The following is a 27,523-nucleotide window of genomic DNA, read 5'->3' as shown; positions in this document are numbered from 1 at the left end:
TGCCTGGTAGGAAGTACTTACAAGGTATCTTTCAGAGGACACGCTGACGAGGATGAGGTCATCACCAATTCGAACTTTCTCTCCCTCGGATCTCTGTTTGGAAGCAGGATGTATGGTCCACCAACAGGCTTCTCCTACATAAATGCTCCTTGAGTTAGTCATTGCTTCATGGAAACCAGTGTCCCTAAGTCAGTCCCTCATTCTCCTTTCTCCTGAGAACAATCCCTCAAGCACACATGTGCACACACATACAAACTCCAGACCTCAATTTCTATTTAGCCCCATACCTGCTCGACTGTCTTATCATTTTCATTTTTTCCAGTGACAGGAAAACAGAGTTTGGGAGAGAGTATTGGAATCCAGAAACTACAGAAGCTTTTCAGTATTTTTAATACATACAGAAAAATGTTTCCATCATAGGTCCTTACAAATCTTTAAGAACTGACTTCATGAGTCTACTGACTACTTACACACTTTTATTTTTTGCCATACTCTCCCTGAAATTCTACTGAAACGTGAGTAATTCTACTTAAAACATCAGAGATTTTCAAAAGGCCTGAATCTACAAAGACTCAGACAACAGGTGAGAAGTTCATAGCAAAGAAGTGAAATGGACAATTTGGCAAAAGGAAAGCAGACAGATGCTTTCAGCATAGACAAGCTAACACCCAAGTCCTTAAGTAAGAAAAGGGAGAAGTTGATCTCAAGAAATAAGGTCATCCCTGCTTCGAATTTCTCAGGAAGTCTCTGGAATGGGAGATAAGTTACTTGTGAAGGTAGCAACAGAAGATGGGCTTGAAAGCAGGAGAATTGGCTAAAAGCTATAAAGGAATTTTTATCACCTGGCATCCTTCTCTATACCCAGCACAGCCAGATGACCCCTCCTTCTCTACCCTACAGAAGATTAAGAGTTAAATCCATGGAATGACCAACCATTAAAGTTATGGTTTTGTAATATCAAGCACTGTCAAACAAGAAAGTAAAAACTACTGCTAAAAATAGAGAATTGTTAACATTTTATGCCCTGATTAGTAAAGCCCCAGCTCCTTTCCCTGGGCCTCTATTCCTCATACACCAGCTGTGATCCTAAGTCTTCTCCTCACCTCAAATTCAAGGATTCCTCTTTAGGGAAGCCCAACCACCCAAGATAAAAAATACTATTGTCTGGGCATCTCCAGTGAAATGCGTAATCCTTGACAGATTACCCAAAAGTAAGGCTTAACAGATGGCAAGCCACAGCCACACATTCAGGGCTTCCGGTCAGCTTTTACTGCCTTGATCTAAACATGAAAGGACACCAAGGATCACCTGACATCTGAGCCAAGTCACTAACATGAATGAGAAGAACAAAACAAACACTGAGCAAAGGGACTTGGAGAAAACAAAGATTATGGAGAGCCAAAGAAAACTTTTAAAAATTCATTTAATTAATCATCTCAGATAAGAAAAAGTTTCATTCATGAAATGGCAATGAAAGTGTCCAGGAATGATCCCTTTGGAGAAAAACCCTTGTATCCTGAAAGAGAGAGAAAGAAACAAGAGACTTATAGGATAAAGTTGAAAACTTTTCCCAAAAATAATGAAGAGAGGGGCACCTGGGTGGCTCAGTCAGTTAAGCATCCGACTTTGGCTCAGGTCATGATCTCGTGGTTCACGAGTTTGAGCCCCGTGTTGGGCTCTGTGCTGACTGCTCAGAGCCTGGAGACTGCTTCAGATTCTGTGTCTCCCCCTCTCTACCCCTCCCCTGTGCATGCTCTGTCTCTGTCTCTCAATAATAAATGTTTGAACATTTTTTAAAAAAAGAATGAAGAGAAACATTAGAAATAGGAGTAAAGAGATAATCAGAAAACCAATCTAGCGGATTTTCAGAAAGCAGGAACAGAGAAAACAAAGTGAGGAATTAATGAAGAAATAGTATTAAACATTCCCCAAAGCTGGAAGGCAAGCATTCAGACTGAGAAAGCCCGCTGAGTCCCTACCACAGTGAAGAGAGACCCACAAAAGGGTCCTTTCCTGTGAGACTTGGAACAAAAAGGATCCATGCCCAAACACATCACTGTGGAATTTTAGACAGAAGGGCAAAAGAGAAGATTTAAGTAGCGCTCAGAAAATATAAACAGGTCATACACAAAGGATTGGGAATCTGAATGTAGGTATCTCAGTAGCCAGGCCTTAAGCTAGAAGAAAATGAAGAAAGCCTTCAAGATGCAGAGGAAAAATTTATTTCCAATGTAGAATACTATGAATTACTTGTGAAGCATGATTTAAACTTCTTAGATGATGATTTACCTCCCATGGATCTTTTCTGTAAAAGCTACTGGATAATGGGCTCCACCAAAGTGACGTGGTAAACCAATGAGGGAGAAAAACATGAGATCCAGGAAACATGGAATCTAGGAGAGAGGCCAAGGACATCTCCTAGATGACGGTGGATGTTTCTATAAGAGGACACTGATAGAACAGCCAATATGATTGAATCCCATCAGGGGAAAGTTTCAGTTCTATAAAACAGTTTGAAATGAATGAGCGATTGGGTCACAGAAAATAAAGCAAACGATTCTCTCAAAAAGCCTAAAGTCATTCTACCAATGTCAGCAGAATGAACATATAGGACTTTTCCGATTACATGCTCTAAGACTGACAGCTGGTTTATATATAGTGGCCAACTTACAATCAGTGAGTGTGGCATTTCACTCATTTTGTAATTATCAGCAAAGGTTGACAATACCTTAGAGGAAATTATATTTTAAGAATAACACTTTAGCTGAAAACAAAGCAATCTCAAATCAAATGCAAGTATAATCTCATTTTAAGAGAAAAAGCATCATGGAGCCCACTCTTGTGCTTTGTACAAAAATGAGAAGTGGAGAGGCAGGGCTTCTCCTCAGGAATTCTCAGAAATCCCTGAGCACAATGCAGAGATGGCAGGCACACATCGTTAAAACTTCATTTTTTTTTTCCCTAGATCATCTGTAAAATCAGACAATCTGGATCATTCCCTTATGAACTGACACAATTTTGGAACAACATGTAATTTTGCCCTTTGGCTACCCAACAATGGAACTTCCTGTCATGGTATGAAAGATTGTATTCAAATTAGACTCTTCCTGCAGTGTGACCTAAGATGTTTTCTCTTCTCTGGCCTTTGTTCCTATCCTTTTTCCAGGCCTGGGGTTTCTGCTTTAGAGCAGGTTCTACCCAACCTTCTTCCAGCAAATTCTCATTCAGTTTGAGCTAACCTGAAGTAACTTCTGCCATTTGCAACCAAGAATCCTGATTGATACATAGCCCAACCTGTAAGTGGAGCAGATATTCCATATACATTGTCCTTGAAGGATGGTCATATTACCTATGAATATCTCCAGCCACACCGAGCACCCTACATCCCAGGGCCAGCTGCTATGGTGCTGGATAATTGCAGATATGGCAAAGTAGTTTTCTTCATTGGGGTGAAATGTGTTTCCTTTCAACTTCTATCCCATCGCTCCACTGGTCTATGGAATAACCCACAGCAAGTCAGACCCTTCTGTGACACCGTAACTATTAAGTATGTATAGTTATGCTGGTCCTCTCTTCTTCATTTCTAGTTTCCAGGGAGAATCTGCATCATGGTCACCACCTTTCTTAGCATCCACCTCCTGACTGTCAGCATTTTTGACTGACCTCAAAACAAAACAAAACACAAGCCAATGTTTCCCAAAGTATGTGACTGTGGCGAAAGCATTATGTTGTCCTTCATTCTTAGTTACTGTGTCTCCATCACACGTTGTTTCTTTCTTTTTCCCCTAAATTTTATCAGACCTATTTCTTGACCCCACTGGTTGCTTGGTTTGGAATTCCCAATGAAGAACTTATTATTCAATATCCTTCTCAAAAGCCCTTAGCCCAAGACCCAAGTGAACAGGAGATCTGGGAACGTTGACTTACCTGTGGCATGTTCCCGTAGACCTACATCAAAGGCAAGTTTATCTGTCTGGGATCTTGATGTGGTCAAACATGTTAGATACTGTGAAACAAGAGCAGATGCTAGTGAAGTCATACTCTTCTATCAGGTCTTGGCATCTCACCACTAGTTGGCTTCCAGTTGTCAATTTCAATACTGAGCTACTGTATAAAGGGCTCGTTTACTGTATTCAATGGTATAACACATTTGAGATCTACTTTTACTAGTGTATTTAAAATCTCAAAGATGTTCTTCTCTGGTGACCCAGTGATTTAACTTCTAGGACTATATGCTACAGATATAAGTTTGAAATTAATATTTCAAACAGATTTAATATGCTTTAGTTCAAAGATACTGAGAAACTTTTAAATTGGAGACAAATGGAACGTCTACAACCAAGAATAATGCAAAGGTTAATAAACTTTGGTCCTTCATTTTATGAAATATGTTACCATTAAGAGTATTCATCCAGAGTGTGTAATAGCATGGAACATATGCAAAACAGCACAATTAACAGGTACACAAACCTTAAATGTCTGGCAACTAGGCTAAAAGGAATTACACCAAAATGATATCTGAAGTTCTCTTTGGACAGTGAGATGGACCATGATGATTCCCCTACTTGTATTTATTTTGGTTTTCCAACTTTCTATGAGCTTCAGGACTTCTCAATGTGTACGGGATCCCCTCCCCCCAACCCCCCCGCCACTGATTATAAAAATGCATGCGCATGTAAAACTTAACATTGATATTTAAAATAATAATGGAAAAAAGCCATGGCCTGTTCCTTGCCCCCTTTACTGGCAGGCACAGTGGCTGATCTTAGAATCAAATTGGTTGGCAGATATGCACTTGAAATGTGGTTTCTGAGTTCTACTTCTACTTCTCTGCAACAGATAAATGGAGAATCACTGCATTGTCCAAAATCCTATGTCACAGGCTTCATTCTCAGAGCTACTCCTAAAAAGAACTAGCTAGTAGAGAGTTTATGTTAACTGTGAATCCAAATTTTTCTGGGCCTGGGGGACAGTAAATATAATAATAAATCACATAATCCTTCACATCTCTACCATGCTTTTAGCCCAAGTTGTCAAAGCCATGAGAGGCGTGCTGTTTGAGGTTTTGTTTAGTCTGTTCAGGTAGGAAAAGAGAGGTATTAAGGTTTTATTTACCCTATGGATAAGCACCAGGTTCTGAAAGATACATGATCCCATCTCAGTTCTAGACATCATCAGGATACAAAGTTTCCCCACTCTCTAAATGTCCCCATCTCCTGCTCCTATAACCTTCCATTTGGTCACTTTTGTTCTCTGTCCTCTGCCATGAAAGACTACAACAGAAGAATGTTCAGGCTGAAAAGGTCAACTTCTTACCAGTCCTCAGGAAGAAAAAAAAAAAGCCACCATAAATAAATTATTTAAGAGCCAGCTGCAGCTCCTGCTGCCAATCTGACAGTTCAAGCTTTGAGATGAACTGTGAGCATACTGCAGGTGTAAATGTGTGAAAATGAAGTCTTGAATTAATGTAACATTTTCCACTTGGGCCAGAGAAAGAAGACGAGCCTCCCTTACACTGATACAAGTGACGATGAGCAATACAGGGATGGAAGCAAACAGGATTAGAGCTGGCACGTGTTACATTCGACTGAGATCACCATAGTCTCCTTAAGGTGCCCTGCAAAAGTTCTACAGTATCCAGATTTTTCTAATTTTATTTACTTAAAACTTGAACACTTTTTCTCATGCTACACTGAGTTAGCACCATTTTGGTTAGTTCCGGTTCCAGACCCCTAATTAGTTACAGCTCAATGAGCTTTCTGTGACGGCTTTGCTCCTTATCTTCCTACAGCCTCTGGATTAACATAATACCTTCCAATTATTCCAGGACTGAAAGCAATGGATACCATCCCATTTCCGTTAGCTAGCAGAAGAGTAGAAATTTCATAAAAATCTCATTTGATTTTTCTTCTCTGTTGGTTATCCTTTTATGCTTAACGAATTATTTCATGGTTTATTTCCTCATCAGTTGAACAAATATTTATTGAGCATCTAGTATGAGGCACTGTCCTTGACAGGGTTAGGTTTAGTTAAATTAAAAAAAAGAAAAGACAAGGTCCTTTTTCTTCCCAGAGTGGGGAGGAGAGTGGTTAGACATTAGGCAGATCCCTAATTGCAAAATGAGTAAGTTATATGAAGAAAATGCAAAGCAATAATGTTTACATTCCAAATTACTTGTGTGTTAACATAATCTAGATGCTTGTTGGTTTCCTATACTTCCTCCCCTCTTCATCTCTTTCCTCCTCCTCGAATGGTGAAAGCGGACATCCAGATGTGCTTACCATTCCGCTGAAGGAGTGTCGCAGGAGAATCGCGTGGCCATATAGCAGGGTCCTGTGGCCACCCCCTTGTGCTGCCTGTGGGGAAGGACAAGGAAAAATGTCAGCACGGGCCGCTTGTGGCCCCCCCTAGAGCAAAGCAGGACACGAATTCTCAAAGACAGACTACAAAGGAAAGACCCATTGCGAAGCTCCCCAAGAATTCATTCTAGAAGCGAGTGGCCAGCCTATGGGCGAGGGGGAGACTGGTGACCACAGCCATGCAACATCCTTGGGAGAGGGCTTAGAAAAGTCCCCTGCCCAGGATGAGCAGAAACCCGAGCTGTTCTACCAGAGAAGCGTGTAAATGAGATAGGTACTGCTTACCTTCCTTTGAAACTTCTCAGAAGCATTCGAGAGTGAGAGAGAGAAACAAATGTAACTATAGCCTAGCGACAGAAAGGCAGCTTGGGGGACAGGCATATGGTCACATTCTGTGCCCTGTGGTCTTTTCCCTTCAAGGCATGTGGCCTTCTGCACCATCACTTAAAGGGGTCCTATTTACCCAGATCTCACCATTGCAGACAGCTCTGAAATGCAGGACTTTGAAAGGGCAACCAGCAGTGCAGAAATGGACCCATCAGCTGCAGGACCATCTCGGTACCTTCTCTGCCACCCCAGGTAGCTCCACTTTGGCTGTTCACTCAGTGGCAACCCACCCAGTGGGAGAGGCACAAGCAAAGAGACAACTCAACATAAAGCTGCTGTGTCTGCTTCTTTTTCCCTTCATCTGTCTGATTCACCCACCATGGTCTGAACCCAACAGTACATGATAGGAGACAAAACTATTATTTATTGTCGTTATTCCTGAGTTGGTAACATGACAACATTGAAATCCACAAAGAAGTCCTAGAATTTGTTGGTATCCGCTTTTTCGACCTTTTGCCTAAATCCCTTCCCCATCCTATTACCCTGCTCTGAGACACAGTCAAATAATTTTGATCACACATACCCCTTAGGAAAAGATGTTTCAGCATAGGACCCCATCCCTAAATATGCACAAAAAACATCCAAGGCCTGAGATGAAAGTTAATCCTAACGAGAAATTCTAACATTTTCCTTCTATATGCCAAGAGCACTTCTTAGGCACCGAATATTATTTAGACCTGCACACCAGCAACCACAGGGGCTAGTGTGCGGTGTGGTCCTCTCCTGTGCCTACCCTCCCTCAGAGCAATGAGCAAAGAAGGCAAAAGCCGGTGGTATGGAGAGAAGGCACAGGTCTGAATAATAAGGTCTGGAGTAATTTTATTTCAACTCAATTTAGATTAAAAGAGTCGCTCTGTTGAAGAGATAACTTTTCATGTCATACCAGGAGCCTAAAGAAAAGAAAAATGATAGACGGGGTATCATGTTTTTTAAAAAGCTGATAAGTATATAAAAAGGTGGCTGCACTTTCCTCACAGCTGCAGAGATATTTAAGGGCTCCCCAGACCTTAATACGGTGGAGCAACGAAATGCTCTTTGTACTATTTCCGAATTGCTCAAAATCATTCGAACTAACTTTAGTTGCTGTATTTCCAAATGCGTCAACAGCTACGTTAAAAGGAGTCACACCCAATCATTTCCACAGCCTGTCCGTCTGCTATTTTCCCTATTTTCCCTCCTGAACCAGTCCGATGTCTCAAACCGAACTCCTGACGAAATGACATGTCCTGGTGTTAACTGTGGGTCACACCTTTGTCTTTGTTCCCATCGACTCAGTGAAGCATCTTAAAAGGAGCCCAGCGTCGCTGACCACAAAAAGTGGCACCCAAGAGCGTGTGTTCCCCCTCTTCTCTGGCACTGCTGCAAACATCTCCTGGCCCTCACAGCCTTTACTATGGCACCAACAGAAAAGCAGAGAGATGAAGCACAAGTGTCCCACTGGGACTGAATGCGGCAGCACCATGAAGAACACAGGAGGCTTCGCATCCCTCTGCCTCCCTCTGCCACGGCAGTGCCTCGTTACACTGGTGGGCACCATTGATGGGTTACAGCAGAAGCTGCTGGACACTATTCCTCTGTGCTCGCTCTACCAGGCCTGGGGTGGAACCTGGGAACTGGCGCTTCTAACAAGCTCCAGGGGACAGGACCCTCATGTTGCTGGTCCGGGGATGACATTTTGAGGGCCACTGCTTAAGGAATGATCAAGCTTCAGTGCTTGCCGGAGTAGAAGCAGAGGCTTTGCCAATCATCATCCCGGTGAGAGCTCCTATGGGTACACACCATGGGTAGGTGCTTTCCAGAACATCGTGGCTTGTCATCAGGATTTTTCCAGGGAGGAATGATTGCCCCCACTGACAATGTGAGGAGTTTGACCATATATCCTACGGCTGGATGTGGCTGGTGGTGGTAGTGGTGGGAAGTGACCTCACGGTCAATTCCAGAACATGAGCCTATTTTGCTCTAGTTTTTATAATATATTCATTTGCCTACCGTATATAAAACCAGTGTAAAAAGCAACCAGGAAAGCAGGAGAGAAAGATACTTCCTTAGCTCTTAAAGGAAGGTGAATTGATACAGCAGGGATTTAAGGAGCCCTGAGCATACAGCAGGCACAGAACTATGCAAGGTGTTATACATGAACTATCTCATTTTAGACTTGCAATTAGTGGTGTGGAGTAACTGTAGTCATTATCTCCCTTTTTCAGCAATGCAAACTGAGGCTTTAAAAGGTGAAGTAACGTGCTCCAAGTCATACAGGTTCCAAATACAGAGTTGGGATTTCACCACACGCCATGTTGTCTCCATCTTGGTAGTCTGGTCTAAAAAGACCCGTGTAAAAAAAAAAGCAAAAAACAAAACCATGTTGCAAATAGGAAACAAGCTGCCTGTTTAAAGAGGTGAAGACAAGGCGCATTGGAATAGACTCGAAGGGTAAGAAGGGTGTTGAGGGATAGCATTATTGAAAAGGTAGACCCTAACAGGTCAGAGTGTTGACAACCAATGAGGCTAAGAACGAGGACACACACGAGCAGAGGCCTGTTGGTGGAAAGTATGAAGTGCACACGGGGACCAACAGATGATTCACTGATTCGTTTTGGGGTCAGGTGAAATGAAAGGGAACACCTGGAAAAAAATGAGGGCACAGGTACAGGGAAGTCAGATTATGGGCAGCCATGACTGTTCTACTGCTAATGGGACGCTGGTGTAGTTTTTCGTTTTTGTTTTGTTTTGTTTTGTTTTTTAACTGGTGTAGGTTTTTAAAAGCAGAGGGTCACTGTCAAAAGTGTACCTTAGGAAGGCAACCCTGATTGCACAGTGGTGGAAGAGCTGGAGGCGTCAAACTCTGGGACAGAAAAGATCATTCATTCAGTTCCTATGACAACAGTAGAGTGTGGACCAAACATCTTGGCGTCACCCTTTACTCGCTTCTCCCTCGCATACTCCACAGTCAAGCCACCTCTGGTGCCATCTCTGAAATACATTCAGTTCTATACCCTGCTGCCAACACCAAGGACGCAGTATCCACCTCCTGCCAGGCTGCCTGGTACACACCAGGACGGTAATAATGGTGCCCTAACTATGTTTCCTGCTGCAGCCACACCCCCACCCCCACCCCCTTTTATAGTCTGAGCCAACATGGCAGCCGGAGCCATCCTTTTAAAACTCTGTTACATCGTGTTACTTTCTCGCCCAACTTTCCCACAGGCACTCCCTCCCATCCACTGTGGCTCCGTTTCACACCTACAAGTGCAATGTCCTCACCATGGTCTCCAAGACCCTGCATCAGGACTTGGCAAATCTTCCCCATAAAAGACCAGACAGGGGGCACCTGGGTGGCTCAGTCGGTTAAGCGTCCATCTTCAGCTCAGGTCACAATCTTGCCGTGTGTGGGTTCCAATCCCTCATGGGGTTCTCTGCACTAAGTTCAGAGCCCACTTTGGATCTTCTGTCCCACCCCCACCCCCCGCTCCTCTGCCTGCCAACCCCCTGTGTCAAAAATAAACATTTTTTTTAAAAGAAAAAAAAGACAAGACAGTAAATATTTTAGGCTTTCCAGGACACATGTGGTCTCTGTCATATAGTCCTTTTTAATTTCAACCAACTTTTTCAAAACCGAAACCATTCTTACCTAGAGGGCTACCCATAAACAAGCCACAGCCTGGATATGGCTGCTGGCCTTGGTTGCTGATCCCTGCCATCCTTGATCTGGATCCTTTCTACCTCTCTGACATCACGAGAGTGCTCTCCATCACTCCCTCTGCTCTAACCACACAGGCCCCTGCTCTGTTCTTCAGACAAGTATGCTGCTCCCTCCTACCACAGGGCCTTGGCACATGTGTTCCCCTCTGCCTGGAATGCTCTCCCTCTAATATTCCTGTGTCTCATTCCCAGGCTTCATTCAGTTCTGCGCTCACATTTCTCATTTGGAGAAGCCTTCTCTGATCACCCTTCCTAAAGGAAAAATCACCCTTACTCTGTCATAGTTTGCTGTCTCATTTCTTGAGGCATGTATTATTAGCTGATATGAATTCATGTTATTTCTGATATGTATCTATCCTCCTCTACTCCCCAGGATATAAGCTTCATGAATCTGTTGTATTCTCTGCCACAAAAGCACTTTTATCAGTGCTGGGCAAACAGTAGGCACTCGTTCATATTTCCTGAAGAAATAAATAATAATTACATCAAGTGGTCCTTTTGTCTCCCTTTTATGGATAGGAAAAGATAAACTTTCCCATAATTGGCTTGTAAGAGGTGAGTGGGGATTTGAACTTGGATCGAACTACAAACTCTACTAACTCTTTCCACAGTCTGACTCTACTGTTGGACTAACATTCCAGGAAGGATGTATTACGGTACACAGAAGACTGCATGAACCTGCTCACAGGGGATTCAGACCGCAAGACTCTGAGGCAGCATTGGGATGGCAGTCCTGTCCCTCCATGAGTGGCCTTAGCTGTCCCCAACAGCAGGAGGAGATTATGTGGTACCACCTCACAGCACGGGGGTGGGGCAGGGTAAACCTGGGAAAGGGCCCTGATGCCACATCCAGAGGAAAAATATTCCACTGGATCATTAATTCAATTGTCTTGCTTGTATTTTATTTCTTTTAAGTTTGTTTATTTATTCTGAGACAGACACAGTGCAAGTCGAGGGGTAGGGGGAAGGGGCTGAGAGAGAGAATCCCGACCAGGCTCCACACTACCAGCGCAGAGCCCGATACGGGGCTCGAACCCATGAAGCTGTGAGATCATGACTGTGCCCAAACTAAGAGTTGAATGCTCAAGCAACTGAACCCCCCAGGTGCCCCTTCTTGCTTGTAATTTTAAATGTATTTTTTTTTAATTTTTTTTTAACATTTATTTATTTTTGAAACAGAGAGAGAGCATGAACAGGGGAGGGTCAGAGAAAGAGGGAGACACAGAATCTGAAACAGGCTCCAGGCTCTGAGCCGTCAGCACAGAGCCAGATGCGGGGCTCAAACCCACAGACCCCGAGATCATGACCTGAGCCGAAGTCGGCCGCTTAACCGACTGAGCCACCCAGGCGCCCCTCTTGCTTGTAATTTTAAACTTAACTACTGACATTACTGACATTTCTTTTGGTGGATACCAGAAAACACCGCCTCCCAGTAAGATAAACCTGTTATGGCCACAGAGGGGGAACAGTGATTCTCTCTAGCCACACGTAAGTATTTCAAGATATTTTAAGCGATCTTCTTTTCCAATCTGGAACCCCAAGTTCCTCTTTGGGGACCCCAGGCTCTGGGAAGGCTCCTTGGTGAATGTCACAGAACACATGAAGGCTTCAGTTGCCACCTTCCTGGGAAGTTTGTAGGGCATGAGATCATCTGTTGGATGTGCCTGTGCACGCTTTCATTTGCCTTTTCTTCTCTATCACACTCTGTTCTACTTTTAGGCTATCAAAGAAAGAAAGAAGCCTTTCTAGAAGGTCACAGAGAAATAGTTCCTGGACAGGCTGGAGGCCCTCCACAGTGCCCAGGACGATTACATTTCCTCAGATACAACTGACAACTAATAATGATGCCATATAAGTAAAAACAAACCAACCGAACACCCCATTAACCTAACAGTACCCCTAACAGTACAAACGAAAGCAGGTAACTCAGTACTTTCAGTAAGAAAACGATTAAAGATTCTATTCATAACTGATCAAAAAAAAAAGTAATAAATTTTTCAGGAATTTACTTAGAGGCATTAAACCTTTAGAATGAAACCACAAACCTTTATTCTATAAAATGTAATTTGATTTGGTGAAATATTAAGGTGTACAATGAGAATACCAATATTGGTAAATGCCTGTTCTTCTAAACTTAACTTACGGATCTAATGCAGTTTTAATAATTCTAATGGAATATTTTGGAATTCAGCAGAGTTGCTAAAAATTCACCAGGAAATAGAAGCAGTAAGAAATTTTTATTCTCGGGCACCTGGGTGGCTCAGTCAGTTAAGCAGCCAACTTCAGCCCGGGTCATATTCTCATGGTCTGTGGGCTTGAGCCCTGAGTCAGGCTCTTTGCTGACAGCTCAGAGCCTGGAGCCTGTCTCAGATTCTGTGTCTCCCTCTCTCTCTGCCCCTCCCCCACTCACACTCTCTCAAAAATGAATATTAAAAAAAAAATTTTATTCTGAAAAGGAACTAAGTTTTAGCAAATGTTGTGAAGTAAAATTAATTCATTCTGGTATGGTTCAAAAAGAAGAATGTAGCACAATCTAGGCAGTCCATAAACAAGTACCAAGGATAGCATGTGATAAGACAGATTTTTTAGTACAATGGGCAGGGGAGGCATGATTATTAAACAAATTTCTCTGTGATATGTGAACAGCAAATCAGAAAAGCATTCAGTAAGATCCACAGGAAATATAAAAGATTCTGGATGGATAACAGAATTAAATATTTTATTTTAAAATTAAATTCTAGAACTAGCACATAATAGAATAGTCCACCATTCCTTAACAGAGCTAACACTTACGTATGTTTGAAGTAACAGATGCGCTCAAAGGCAACAAAAAACAGATTAAGATTGTACAAAGATCACTGGACTTCAGAACACTGCAAACACTGAATAGATTTCAGAATACTTTGTATCACTATGACAAATGGGTTAACATCTTGTTGAAATGTAAGAAAAAAACTAAGCCTCAAGTAAAGAAAAAGGCAAAGGAGATGAATAAATGATTCATATCAGGAATAAAGTTCAAATATATGGAAGGGACTTTATCTCTTCTAGTAAGGAAAGGAGTGACAATTAAAGAAAGCACTTTTTAGACATCATTTTATATCAACTAAATTTGTGAAAATGGGGAAAACACAATGCTGTCTGAGCTGCAGTTTGGCTGGTGTGATCCCGTACGAGGGGACACTGGAGCGCAACTCTTGCATGGCAATGTGGTAATACATAAAAGAGCCATAAAGAGGTCTGTAGCCTTTGCTGTAGTCATTCCACTTCTGGGAGTAATTCAAGACAAGCAAAGAAGTATGCACCCTGTTGTGATAAGAGCATTATAATGGAGGCAAACCAAACACCTGGAAAGAGCCTAAATATCCAAAACAAAAATTGTGTCTCGAAGTCATGGGCTTCTTTAGGAAGTTCTATCCATAGCCATTAAAGAAGACCATCACAGAGGCTCCCAGAAACAGAAAAATGTGTGCAACATGCCGCCCGTGAAAAAGGCAGAATGCAAAATGCCTTCGACTGTTATGCATCTGCAACAACGATAAAGAATCTAAAAAAAATGAACTAGCCATTTGGTTGGCTGCGGAACCATTTGAACTTTTCCAAATTTTTCACCCTACTAGCCCGACATTTTAATAAAAAACGCATTTGTGTTGGGGGCAAAAACTGTTGCATGTGTTTAAAGACGTGGAATGCTACAAAAGTGTTTTGTCTCCTCATGACAACTTAAGTTGCTCAAGGATGTCATTAGCTTGCCAGAACTTTCCCTGCCTGAAGGCTGATGGCAACACACAGCAGGGGGCCTTCTTTTTGGCACTAATCCAGAGACTAGCTCTTCCCTGTTGTCAAGTGGAAACACCAGGGAGGAAGTCTTTAGCCAAGACCCCTCTGACTCCCTCCTCATTCCTTCAGGCCCAGGTCCAAACTCCTGAGGAAAAAATCTCTCACCGCAGCAAGTCACTTCTGCTGGGATCCCAAACACACTCGTTCTTCTGACTGCTCTTTGAGGAACCTTCACCTTGGATTCCATCCTGATTCCTGGAGACTCGCTTCCTACACTCTTCCATGCTTCCAAGGCTGCCTGCCCCCCTGGATCAGATTCCAGGCCCACCTTCCCCTATTGTCATAGGCCAGCCCATTACCCACCCTCTGACCAAACTCTCAAGTCCTCACTTTTCTAAAAGGGGTGGGCAGAGAGGACTGGGCAATACTTCCAGAGCTCAAAGAATAAAGGAACTGATGGGCATTTTCCAAACAGGTCTGAGATTGTAAACTCCTGGTAACAGGGACAATTTTTGTTCTTTAACAATAGTTAAGTAGTTCATTAAAATTTAAAAAGTGTCACCTGGGGATGGGAGGCCACATGCACAGATTAGTTTGACTTATGCTTTAAAGTCAGAGTTGGAGGGGCACACCTGGGTGGCTCAGTTGGTTAAGTGTCTGACTTCAGCTCAGGTCATGATCACACAGTTCATGAGTTCAAGGCCTGTATTGGGCTCTGTGCTGACAACTCACAGCCTGGAGTCTGCTGCAGATTCTGTGTCTCCCTCTCTCTCTGCCCCTCCCCTGTTCATGCTCTGTCTCTGTCTCAAAAATAGATAAAAACATTAAAAATTTTTTTTTAAAAAAAGAAAAACCAACATTGGTACCTGTTTTTGCTGACCAAAAGAAATATAAAGGGGATTTTCTATTTCTCACACACATCTACATAAGTTATCACAAACTGTGAGATTATGACCTGAGCTGAAATGAAGAGTCAAGAGTCGGAGGCTTAACCGACCGAGCCACCCAGGCACCCAAAGGGATCATTCTTTTATTTTGACAACTTGATTTTCTATTTGTAATGGGATGGTGCATATGGACCCGAAACTCCTAGTCAGAGGAGGCTGAACCACTGGCTACAGAAGGCCACACCTCCAGGAAACAATCACCCTAAGGGGTTTCCCCCATTAGAAATCCTTCACGTGAGTCTGGGGCAACTCAACTAAGACAGCACAGGCCTTTAAGGTAAATGTACTTGAAAAGAAGCCATATTCTTGGCATTGCTCATGGGCCTCTCGGGATACCGTTAAAAACTGAAATAATGAAACAATTTTAATTAAGTATAGAAAAGAGGAGGAGGGTGTGGCATCTGACAGCCATACTTCCCCACGTTCAGTGATCATGGCAGTCTCCCCAGTTGCCTTTCCAAAAACACAGGCCCACATGTCAGAGGCTGTGAGGCACAACAGGACCCCCAGAGAAAAGTCTGACTCCAGTTGGCTGAAAGCCAACGGGAGTCACTGCTCCTTCTGCTAATACTCTTGCAGCAAGGTAAGCAGGGGGACGGGATTCCAGGGAGCTCCGCCTCCCACACCCTCACTGCTTCCCCCTCCCATCACCACGTGTGACAGGACTGAAGAGTGCAATGTCCCAAAAGCTTTGTATAAAACCAGGCTATTGTCCTTTCCTTCACTCTTCAAGTAGGGAGAACACAATCCATCCCCAGCCACGTACCACGAATGCCAAATTTACCATTCCCACAGTTTATAATTCACTCAATTCAGCCAAGCCCTCCTCTTAGAAGCACACAGAATTATTTTTCTTGGGTAAGAAGATTCTGGAAATCTCATTTTTGTTCAGGTCATTAATTTCCCAGCCACACTGGAAGTGTTTCAGGACATAAAGATGAAGGGCCACAGCCTGATTTGAGAACGTTCTGGGTCAGGAGCGCCCTCTCCAGCAATAACCTGTACAGCAGGGAGCTATTCTGTTTCAGCAAAAAGCCCCTCCGACACAGATCTGGCCCAAATCTTGCACATATTTTGGTAAGTGAAGTCTGAGAGATGGCTCACATGACCTAGGGGCTGTGGAGGGGCTTCCGTGGTGACCCGGAGTTCATGAGTTCCTACGAGAATTTTTAAACTTCTAAGAAAGAAGAGTCCCTGCATGGTGTACACGTAATCCCTGAACGCACGGCTGAAAAGACCTGAGAAATCTCCTGTTAAGTCTGTAAACATAAGTTTTTGATCCATGAGAACCTATGTAGATGTGTATAACCATTTCCCTCACTCCCTCCCAATCTGAGGAGTTTGGGAAACAAACCAAATTACTCTGTGAGGTTCCCACCAGGGCTAGGATTTTACAAACACTGATTGTGCAACAGAAAGATAACCATTCTCCACGAAGGAGAAAGAGCCTGTTGTTGGGATGCCTCCAATTCAGCACAGGGTCATTCTAGATACATCTGTGCTTTCCTTTGAACATAGATGTCCAGGGAAACCAGATAGCCAGAATGGCAGCTCTAACACGTGTTTATTTTTATGGTGTCTTTTAAGAGAGCAAATTGACAGGAGGTATCTGTCAGGGTATTATCGACATTTAGATTGATGGCAAGTATACTTTGGAAAGAGGTGAAGCAATCATTTTTTTCTCCGAATTAATGTTTCCCCCCTCTATCCCACAGCTGGCTAACACACTTCTAAGAATCTGACATTGCCAAGTTCATTCTTTACATAAAAGAACCCCAGCAGTTGGATTTGTTTCCAGTAACTGCTCTGGTTTTTTATTTCAACCACCTACACATCATTCATCAGGCCTCTGATGAAATGGCAGACCAGCGGCCACATAGGGTCAAGACTAAGCACTCTGTCCAATCATTGCCTTTCATCCTAGGTAACATATACTGAGTATTTTCTACCAAGAGTTTAACATCTGAAAGGTCAGATTACCTTGGCATGAAAAATTGAATATGTCTCTAATCTACTATTTCTCTAGGGAAAAAATAGGAGTAAGTTTTTTTTCACAAAGCCACTGTTGAGTCCTACTGTGTGCAAACATTTCTACCCATGAGGGCTATGAGACAGAAGATGAAATCAATTCTATTTTGCTCTTTGATCCTCCTCCCTTTCTCCTGCACTCCTCAACCTATTTCTTTTCCTCTCTCGGATGCCCTTTCACATATTCCTCATACTGGTCTCATATCTGATCTTGCTGAACAGAGATCAACTCCATCCTGCTCTCTATATCCATACAGCAAGGCCAGGGCCATATATCCAAGCAAAACAAACACACAGCCTGATCTGTTCTTGAAGTATATTAAGTGGCCTTGGATGGAGAAGCCAACTCCTAAGAGTTCTGTGTATGTGTGGACCTGTGTGAAGATAAGAAACTAGGTGCCCCTAACACTTGCTATCTGCCCACAGACCATATTCTGCTCTGAGAACCATAGCACAATTCTTCTGAACATCTTATAGACTGATTCCAGACAAGTAGTTCTCAGTCCCACCTATCAATCAGAACCACGGGTAGAGTATTAAAAATGAAACCAAAGCAAGCCAAACAAACCAAAACCCTACAGCATAAAAGGTTGGGCCATCCCCTAAGATTCTCATTCGGTAGGTCTGTGATGGCCTGGGCTCTCAGGGTGGCTCTGATGCATGGCCAGCTTGGAGAGTCACCCTTCTGGGGTTTCTCAGTCACACTGGAGACTTCTCCTGAGTCATCTGTATGGTATTTACAGTCAGCAAGTACTTCGCTTTTCTCTGAATTGTCTTTCTGGATGAGGGACTGATTTTCCTGTTAGCATTTCTCTAGAACCCCACCGAAGCAAAGAACAAATATGGTTGTTACCCCTTGTCCTTGATAGCTTTAATCAAACTACAAATTGCCTCTCTCTGCCTCTTAGCTCTGCTGCCATATATGTGGCAGATGGAAAGACAAAAATCTCTACTATAACATCTCTCTGGGGAGTCCCACTATCATCACCCCCAGATCCACCCATCTTCACCATGTTGCAGGTCAGCTAGATTCTTCCTAATATGCCTCACTCACATTCTGGACCTCCTTCCCCACCAGCCTGGACTCTACTGGGCCTGGAAAAAGATCAAGTTCATGGCAAAGAACAGAACAGGTTAGGGGGAAGTTCTTTTACTTTTCTGCTGTTACCGCTGGGTCACTCCTCTCCCTAGTCAGTCATCTCTGCTCTGTTTTTACTCTGGCTTCTGTGCTTCATTGGTCCCCTGCCCTTAAGAGTGCACAGCATCCCACATCCTTATTTACAACATGCCACTTTTCTGTGTCTGCAAGGTTAATGTCTCTTCGAGGTGTTCTGACTCATGTAACACTTGAGCAGTACTATTCACATGGCTGCTTTCAAAAGCCCGCTTTTCAGAGGTCTAAGTGTTCCTGCCCCCAAGTAGCTCTCTGTCAACGAGAACAAAAAGAAGTCTTCTCCGCTGATCTGTGAATGAAAGCTAGGAATTGGATGGCACAAGCACCACTGGATCTATTTTTCTCCCTATTGTGCAGAGAGTAAATTCATCACACTGACACTGGAAGGATAACCTACAAAGACTGACAAGTAAAACCCAACTTCCCTTGAGCTGCAAGAGAAACTCTATGGGCAAGGGAAAGAAGAGATATTAAAATTAGCAGCAGCCATTGGTCGGAGGAGGGGAGCAGCTCAGAAACATGGAATATGGTTCACAATTTGAAAAATATAACCAAAAAATAAAACTCCAACTTCAGTTGTGCTGACCTTTGCCTCCTTTGATGGCTGGAGAAAAATCCATCAATCAATCATTTCCCAGTGGGTTTGGTAGTTACCCTAATGTGCTGACTTGGTACTCAAAATAACATGACAAGCAACAAAAAATAAAGAAAATAAAGAAAAAAATAAAAAGATCTCATTTTCAATAGCATCAAAAACAATAAAATATTTAGGGTTATGTTTAACCAAGGAGGTGAAAGTTACTTACACTGAGAAGCATATGACATTGATAAAAGAAACCAAAAAAGACACAAACCAGATGTAAAGATGATACCCTGTATTCATGGGTTGGAATAATCCATGTTAAAATGTCTACACTACCCAAAGTCATCTATAGATTGAATGAAATCTCTACTGAGGTTCCAATGACATTTTTCACAAAAGTAGAAAAAACAACTTAAAATTTATATAGACCCACAAAAGACCCCAAATAGCTAAAGCAATACTGGGAGAGAAAAACAAAGCAGTAGGCAACACACTTCATGATTTCAAGCTTTATTATAAAGATAAAGCAATCACAACAGTATAGTACTGGCATAAAAACAAATACATAAACCAATGGAACAGAATGGAGAGCTCAAAAACAAACCTACGCATATACAGTCAACTAATATTTGTCAAGGGAGCCAAGAATACTTGATGGAGAAAACACAGTCTGTTCAATAAATGATGCTGGAAAAGTTGGATATTTAAATGTAAAAGAACAGAACTAGACCCCTATCTTAAACCACTCACAAAAATTAACTTGAGATGGATTAAAGACTTAAATGTAAGTCCTGAAACCATACAACTCCTAGAAGAAAACAGAGAAAAGCTCCTTGATATAGATCTTGTCAATGACTTTTTTTTTGATAGGACAGCTAAAACACACGCAACAAAATGAAAAAAATAGGCAGGACTACATCACATTAAAAAATTGCACAGCAAAATAACCAACAAAGTGAAAAGGCAACCTACAGAATGGGAGAAAATACTAACAACTCATGCATCTGATAAGGAGTTAATGTCCAAAATGAATAAGGAACTCAAACTCAGTAGCAGAAAACCCTAAATAATCCAACTAAAAATAAGCAAGGGACCCAGGTATCTTTCCAAAGAAGAGATGAAAATGGCCAAGAGATACATGGAAAGGTGTTCAACATCATTCGTCATCAAGGACATGAAATCAAAACCTCAATAAGATGTCATCTTACACCTGTTGGAATGTCTATCATCTCCCCGTACCCCCTGAGCACCCCCCAAAAAAGATCAAGTGTTGGTGAGGAGGCAGAGAAAATCAATACCCTTCATGTACTGTTGGTAGGAATGCAAATTAGTGCAATCACAGTGGAAAACAGTATGGAGGTTCCCCCCAAAATTTAAAATAGAACTACCATATGATCCATCAGTGCCATATCAGGGTATCTATCCAAAATAAATGAAATTACTATGTTGAAGAGTTACCTGCACTGCCATGTTCACTGCATTGTTATTTATAACAATCAAGACATAAAAACAACCTAAGTGTCCACTGACAGTTAAAAAAGTTGTGGTGTCTATATACAATGGAATACTATTCAGTCACAAAATGAAGGAAAATCCTGCCATTTGTGACAACACAGATGGACCCTGAGAGCATTATGCTAAATGAAATAAAACAGAGAAAGACAAAACTATATAATGGAATCTAACAAGAGGCAAACTCCTAGAAAAGAGATGAGATTTATGGCTACCAGAGTGAGGGTTGGGGAACGGGGAATTAGGTACAGGTGGTCAAAAGGGACCAACTTCAGTTAGAAGATAAGTCAGTATTGAGGATGTAATGTGTAATATCATGACTATAGGTAATCCTGCTATATGGCATATTTGAAAGTTGCTGTGAGAGTAAATCCTAAAAGTTTTCATCACAAGGAAACAACAATTTTTAATTTATATGAGACAGTAGATATTAACTAAATTTACCATGGTAATAATGTTACAATATATGTATGTCAAGTCATTATGTTGTATACCTTAAACTTATACAGTGTTGTATGCCCATTTTATCTCAATAAAGCTTAAAAGAAAAAGAATATTGCAGCTGATCTCTGCTTATTACTCTTACATCTTACAGACTGGGAGAGACTGTAGCTAATGTTCCTCAGAAATCAGAAGAAGCAAACAGGTTATCTAAGAAAGTCAAGTCCAAAGTGAGAGGCAGAGTCTGAGAGACAGATTGACTGACTTGATCCAAGGCAGCTATAAAAATTCCTGGTGACCTCTCCCTGCCTGTTAATCAATATGCATCTATAACTGTTTCTGCAGCTTGAAGAATCAAGGAAGTTCTTCCTTAATATCCTAGACAACAATGCCATGAAACCAGAAGACAGAAAAGGAATATAGTAGGTAATCCGTCAGTGTTTTTTAAATATAGAAAGCACAGTGCAGTCAATATAGGTACAGGCGATAGGAAATCTGTTACCTTAAAGGGGAAAAAAACCAGTTTAATAAGAGCCCACGTAAGGCAGGAAAAATTGAGAGGCTGCAATTACATAGGAGATACCATTGTGACCCTTATGGTCTTCAAAAACAGGAAGTACCACTAAGATGCTTGAAGTAATCTCTATTTTGGTATCACACTAATATCTCCTCCAGTAGCCACGGCAGAGGCTATGAAGTATGCCTCCCCAACACCAGAGTTTGGTCTCTGACTTATTCCCCATGAAATGGAACCACAGTTGTCCAAATTCATGTGTGTGACAAAAGAATTAAGATGGGTCTGGGCCGCCTTGTTGCCATGTGGGAGCAAGGATGTTCTCAAAAACATCAACTGTAATATTCAAAAGGCTAACGTGTACGCCCTCTGACCAAGCAGAAGGGATCTGGGCATCACAGAGAAAATGACGACTGTATTTTGGAATATGCAGGGTATTTGGAGAGAGACATGGAAAATAAGATGATACTAAAACAAGGACAGCCATGATACATTGTGAGGAAAGGTCACTGTAATGTACAGTTGAGTTTCCAACGGTCTTCAAGTCTTCTCAGTTCAAATTATGATAGTCCTATATTGATGTTATTTTTCAATGACTAGATTATAAAACAAGGACACAAATTAGAAAGACTGTTTAGTTGGTAGGAGAACTCTGGATAACGTGTTTGGCCCTTACCACTGATTTGTTAACATGGTGACCCCCGCTGTCCCTTACTGATGAACTACCATGGCGATTACCTTTAAAAAAAAATCCATTCTGAAAAACTGTAGGGGCTCCATCTGGGACAGAATGCTGTGCAAGGTCTCATGGACTATAAACTGGACTTTCAGGAGGCGGGTGACCCTAGCATCAGGGAGGTTGGGGACACTGGGGGTAGGGTGTCATCTGGGCCTGCCCCTGCTCTGGATGGGCAGGGGATGTGTGAGGAAAAGGTGGATTCAGCCCAAGACTCCTTTCCCAGATCAAGTGACTACATTTAGAGTAGATCTTATAAACACTTAAATCTCTTGGAGGGATAGACACATGCACGTTTGATAAAAACTGGATTATTTGGGACTGGATATACCTGTGTTTGTGCTAGAACCTGAAGATAAATTAAAAGTAGCTCTTATTGGATGAAACATAGGTAAATGTCAAGGATAGAAAGGTCTTGATTACTTTAGCACACTTCTCAGGACACTGCAACTGCGATATCACTCTTCAAAAGAAGAGACTGGAAAAATTTAATACGAGAAATGAAAATAAAGTCTGTTTTTCTTCTGTTGGAATTACATTTTAGTACATTACTACAGGGGAAAATAAATCAAGAAGGGCAGATACAAATAGATTCTTCTCATACAGAGGATAAGTTTGGAAAGACCAGTGCAAGTTGGGGAAATGCTGAGTGATGTCAGCAAAAAGAAAAATACCAAGTTTCATTAACAGAATTAAAATTAAGTTAATATATATTTCTAGAAGTGTACAAGTCCATGAGTGCTGAGGGACAGACAGACAAATGAGGGAAAGGGACCAGCAGGGCTGAGGAGTATTTTGCATTCCTGTGAGCACAAAAAATTAGGTGAAAGGAGTAATCAGTTGGAACTGGACCTCTCAGAACCAGGATTCAGCACAGTGAACTTACCATTCCTGGTTGCCATAGGAACAGCTCAATCTAAAAAAGTCTAATAAAAAATTACAAATGAATTAAGTAATGTTAGAGGTGAAGCAATCATGGCCTAGGTAGTACCACTTGGGAGAGATACAGCAAGGAGTTTATGAGGGATCTGAGCCATAGGTAAAGATTGGGGTTATAAAACTAGGAAATGAAGTTCATTATCAACAGGTCAACCTAAGACTGCCTTCTTAAGAGGGCATGGAAATACTGCCATCCTACTGTTTCTCCCACCAACTTCGACAAAAATCATGGATTTGTAGATATCTCTTTACCCTCCATACATCCAAGTGGCTGCCAGCAAGGAGTAATAAACAGGGAAACAGCAGTTGTTCATCCTCCTGGTGACCCAGGTCAATCGCCTGAGGTCAGAGAAGTGTGGCTCCTCTTACTGAGACTTGCCCCCAGGCCCTTTGCATCACCCTGGGGGCCAGGCCTGCCTGGATGGGGTGTGGGAGGAAAACAGGCAATCAACACCACCACAAAATTTGCAACTTGGAGGAGAGCAAGAGATTCTGAAATGCATCTTGCTAAGTATTCACCCTCCATTCTCACTATTATTGGAAATCTCTAGAAACACGCGAATGGATCCATTTCAAGGCTGAGAGAAAGAATAGGAGTATGAGATAGTATACCATGCCAGGTCATCATTTCCCAAATTTGTACGAATCCTAAAACTGGATAAGGGTTTGCAACAATGTCCCTTTCCCAAGCTGCTATGGGAAAACCCCATGAGGGCAGGTCATAAAGTTGCCAGGGTCATATCATGGGAAGACAGTTTTATAGACTACTGGGGCAAAATACCTGCTTCTCTCCCCTCTGTCACTGGGCAAGAATGGCAAGTAGAGAGTGCTACATTAACTTTGAGAGAGTCAGTGCCACCGTGTTCTCAGCTTGATTAAAGGTGCATCAGTAATTGCACTCCAGTACCTGTACCCATTGGTAAGATAAAATTTGAAGATTTCTGGACCCCAACAATAAATCACAAATTCCTAATACCAAGTCATAAACTTAAAAAAAAATAAACTATTTAAATATGTACACAGAAGTTTTTTTTAAAGTACTGCATTCAACTTAGTTTTCTAAAATCTCACCAAGAGCCATGAAAACAGGTATTTTCAGGAACAGTCCTGCCATGAGTTCCCATCATTGGTCCCAGACCACCCTGACAGCAGGACTCAGGGGAAGAAGGCAGAGGAAGCACCTTCTCATGCCAACTCCCAAAGGCAGTTCTTCAGCAAAAACCTGTTGGGTGCTGGCCACACGGACATGGGAACGGCCCTTAATTCATTCTTTAGAACAACGTCTCCATTCTCCTGCCTGCCACCCTCCACCTCATCAAAGTAGATAAGCAGCAGAAAAATGGGGGCAGAGAACCCAGCCTCCAGCCGCACATCATTAATGACAAAGGAGCAGGCCACTCCTATTAACCCGCCTCTTCCACCTTTCTCTCCATAACAAACACAAAGGATGCACATAACCAGTGTCTAGAAACTCAGAAAATCCCTCCCCCATCCCCTCGCAACAGAGGTGAGACCTGGAGTTATCTATCCACCAAGAAAGAGAACTATAACCAGCAAGGGCACCAACCCTCTGGGTTTCATCAGAAGAGAAGTTTTGTAAAGCCAAGAGCTTTCAAGCCAAAACAGGTGTCTGCTGTTTGAGTAAAACTACTTAGAACCTGGAGTTCATAAGAAGAGGGCTTATGGGTTAAAAAAGTTCAAAAGCTGCTATGATTTCAACATCAGGAGCAAAAGTGATAATAAACATAGTGGCCAGTTTTACATTTTGCCCAGTAAGGGCATTTTTTTTTTTTAAAGAAGAAAGCTATCACCTGCATGATCACTATAATTTCAACCAAATGAATGAATCGATGAGTCAACAAATAAATAAACCCACTTGATAACCATCATCACAAAGACATAATCACAGAAAATAAAAAGGTAGACTTTTCCATTCATAAAGTAACCTTAATGAGACAATCCTTACATTGTTTTCTTGCTGACTTGCAAATCATTATTCTTAGGCAGGCATGGGTCCCGGCACAGTGCCCTATGATGTTTAAGAGCCACTACTGAAGGGGCGGGTGCCTGGGGTGAATCAGTCAATAAAGTGTCTACTCTTGATTTTGGCTCAGGTTGTGATCTCCCGAATCGAGCCCTGGGTAGGGCTCAGCACTGACAGTGCAGAGCCTGCTTGGGATTATCTCTCTCCACCCTTCCCTCTCCCCATCCCTCTCAAAATAAATTAATAAACTTTTTTTTTTTTTTTTTTAAAGAGCCACTCATGTAGCTTCGAAGCCACATTTTGCAGACAGATGGACAGAGCACCAGCAGAGAGAGGCAGTACACAGGCCAAAACTCCCAGCCCGTGCTGGCTGGGCACTTTTCCCTCTCCCACCAGCCTGAGTATTGGCACAGGAAACACCAGCAAAACCAAAAGCATCCTGCCATTCCTGCCCTCTGCAGAGCAGGGGCCTTTTTATCCCAAGGGCCCCCTACATCTTGTAGTTCTTATTCTTGCTTTCCATCGATTCCACTTGATCAAAATGCCAGGTTCTTCCATTCTAAAACCACACCGTTGTAATGGGAGGGTGAGGGTGCTAGCAACAGGGTTTTTTACTCCACTGAGGACTGGAATGCCAGTTGAGATCTCTGGAACCAAGACAATTTTTCTTCACCAGAATATCTACATAGGTGCTTTCATTAAACTTTCATGAAAGGGAAATAAGCTGGAGGCTTTTCTAGTTCATTCAGTTCCCCCTACAAATATATAATTTAAACGCTGGTAGCTGTTAAAAAGTAAATTACACGATCAAAGGAAAAGTCTAATAAATAAACTGAGAGGTTTCTATTCTCCCAGGATTTCTTGAATTTCAAATGTGCTTCATTTTTAAGAGGTAAGCAAGGGTTTTAACCCAAAACATTTCCCCTAAATTCAAGTATCATTAAAAAAAATTTTTTTTTATGTTTATTCATTTTGAAAGACAGCACAAGCAGGGGTGGGGCAGAGAGAAAGGGGGACACAGAATCTGAAGCAGGCTCCAGGCTCTGAGATGTCAGCAAGAGCCCAACGCAGGGCTCGAACTCACGAACGGCGAGATAATGACCTGAGCCGAAGTCAGTCGCTCAACTGACTGAGCCACCCACGCGCCCCAATTCAAATGTCATTTAGAATTAAAACATGTTTCTAAAAATGCAGCTGAAATCCATTTTTACAACCCATCTCTACCCCTGCCCCCCAACTAAACAGTTATTTTTTAAAACCTTCAACAAAATCTTTCATCAATACCCCCCACGAGAATGCAACTATACACTTAACAGTATGGGCTAGAGAAAGCTTAGCTGCCCCAATCCCTCCTCACTCCTCTAAGAAACTTTAATAAAAATGTTTAATTTTTTATTGCAAATTAAAATGTAAGAAAACACAACACGGCATGAGAAATGACCTTTGGTTCAGCCATGGAGAAAAAGCTCAAGCTTTCTAAGATGACTGAGGTCATTACGACAAGACTAGACTAACAGAGCGCCAAATGTCAACAGCAAGAATGGCAAGAACTCCAGGGTTTGTGTGACATTAGCAAGGCTGAATGTTATCACATTTGCAAAACGCCACCAGGATTGCACAGCCGTATCGATTTTAAATATGAGGCACCCGACTCAGAGTGAAAACATTTCCCCCAAGAAAAGGCAATCCCACCAAAGCTGAAGCACTATATTCGGTAAAGAGGAGGAGGATTTGATCCTCTGGAACTTTAAAAATTCACTCTATGGGTTCTTTCACTTGAAAATGCTTCTATTCAGGATATGAGGAAACGTAAAAAGCTAGTTAACCTTAATGGTTGTTCCTAATTGTTGAAATTAACATTTCATTCTCCCTCTGGTTCATTTTGGGGATTGGATGAAAAAGGGAGAGACCATTCAACTAGCTTTTTCCATTTTTACGATGAATTCCAGCCCTACGGAAGAGCAGAACTGGAATCGCATCATGGCACCAGAAGAGAGTGGAAGCATCGAGAAGCTGGCATTGAGGTAAGGCTGCACACTTCTGTCACTTCACCAAGTTCAAGCCTATGGCCACAGGCCATCCAGACCACACGCAGAATAAAAAAGGAGACTTGGAAAACTTTTCAACGTCTTAAAGGAGGAAAATGACTCTGCAGGCGACCCATTCTCCTAATTGCAGAGCGGCAGTTTAACAAGCTGCTTGACAATTAATTTTTAAGTATGCAGCCACGTCTAATTCCACAAGATTGAAGTGTGTGGTGCACAGGGTGGTTTTTTTTTTTTTTTTGTTGGTTGGTTTTAATTGCGGAGGCACAAATAATGGAAATTGCTCTGAACACTCACACGTGAGAAGCTCAGTTCATTACAAATAAGCTGGCGTCGGTTGTCCATTCAAAGTACATGTATATTAAAGGAGTGAAGGGGCATCTGGGTGGCTCAGT

The 27,523-nt window shown here is 42.2% G+C and overlaps 1 protein-coding gene across 1 annotated transcript in view; it reads right to left on the bottom strand.

Annotated features, from left to right (window-relative positions):
* RYR3 (ryanodine receptor 3) overlaps positions 1–27,523 on the bottom strand; it is a 525,783-nt gene that overhangs the window by 290,892 nt on the left and 207,368 nt on the right. The window contains exons 4-6 of the mRNA XM_053224214.1: positions 6,282–6,356; positions 3,928–4,006; positions 22–134 (exon numbers count right to left, since the gene is read on the bottom strand). Of these exons, the coding sequence (XP_053080189.1) occupies positions 22–134; positions 3,928–4,006; positions 6,282–6,356 (267 nt within the window). The remainder of the gene's footprint in view (positions 1–21; positions 135–3,927; positions 4,007–6,281; positions 6,357–27,523) is intronic.

The sequence above is a fragment of the Acinonyx jubatus genome, chromosome B3, assembly GCF_027475565.1.
Source record: "Acinonyx jubatus isolate Ajub_Pintada_27869175 chromosome B3, VMU_Ajub_asm_v1.0, whole genome shotgun sequence".
Taxonomy (NCBI): domain Eukaryota; kingdom Metazoa; phylum Chordata; class Mammalia; order Carnivora; family Felidae; genus Acinonyx; species Acinonyx jubatus.
The sequence above is the reverse complement of the archived record's forward strand: the minus strand, read 5'-3'. Positions and strand labels throughout refer to the sequence as shown.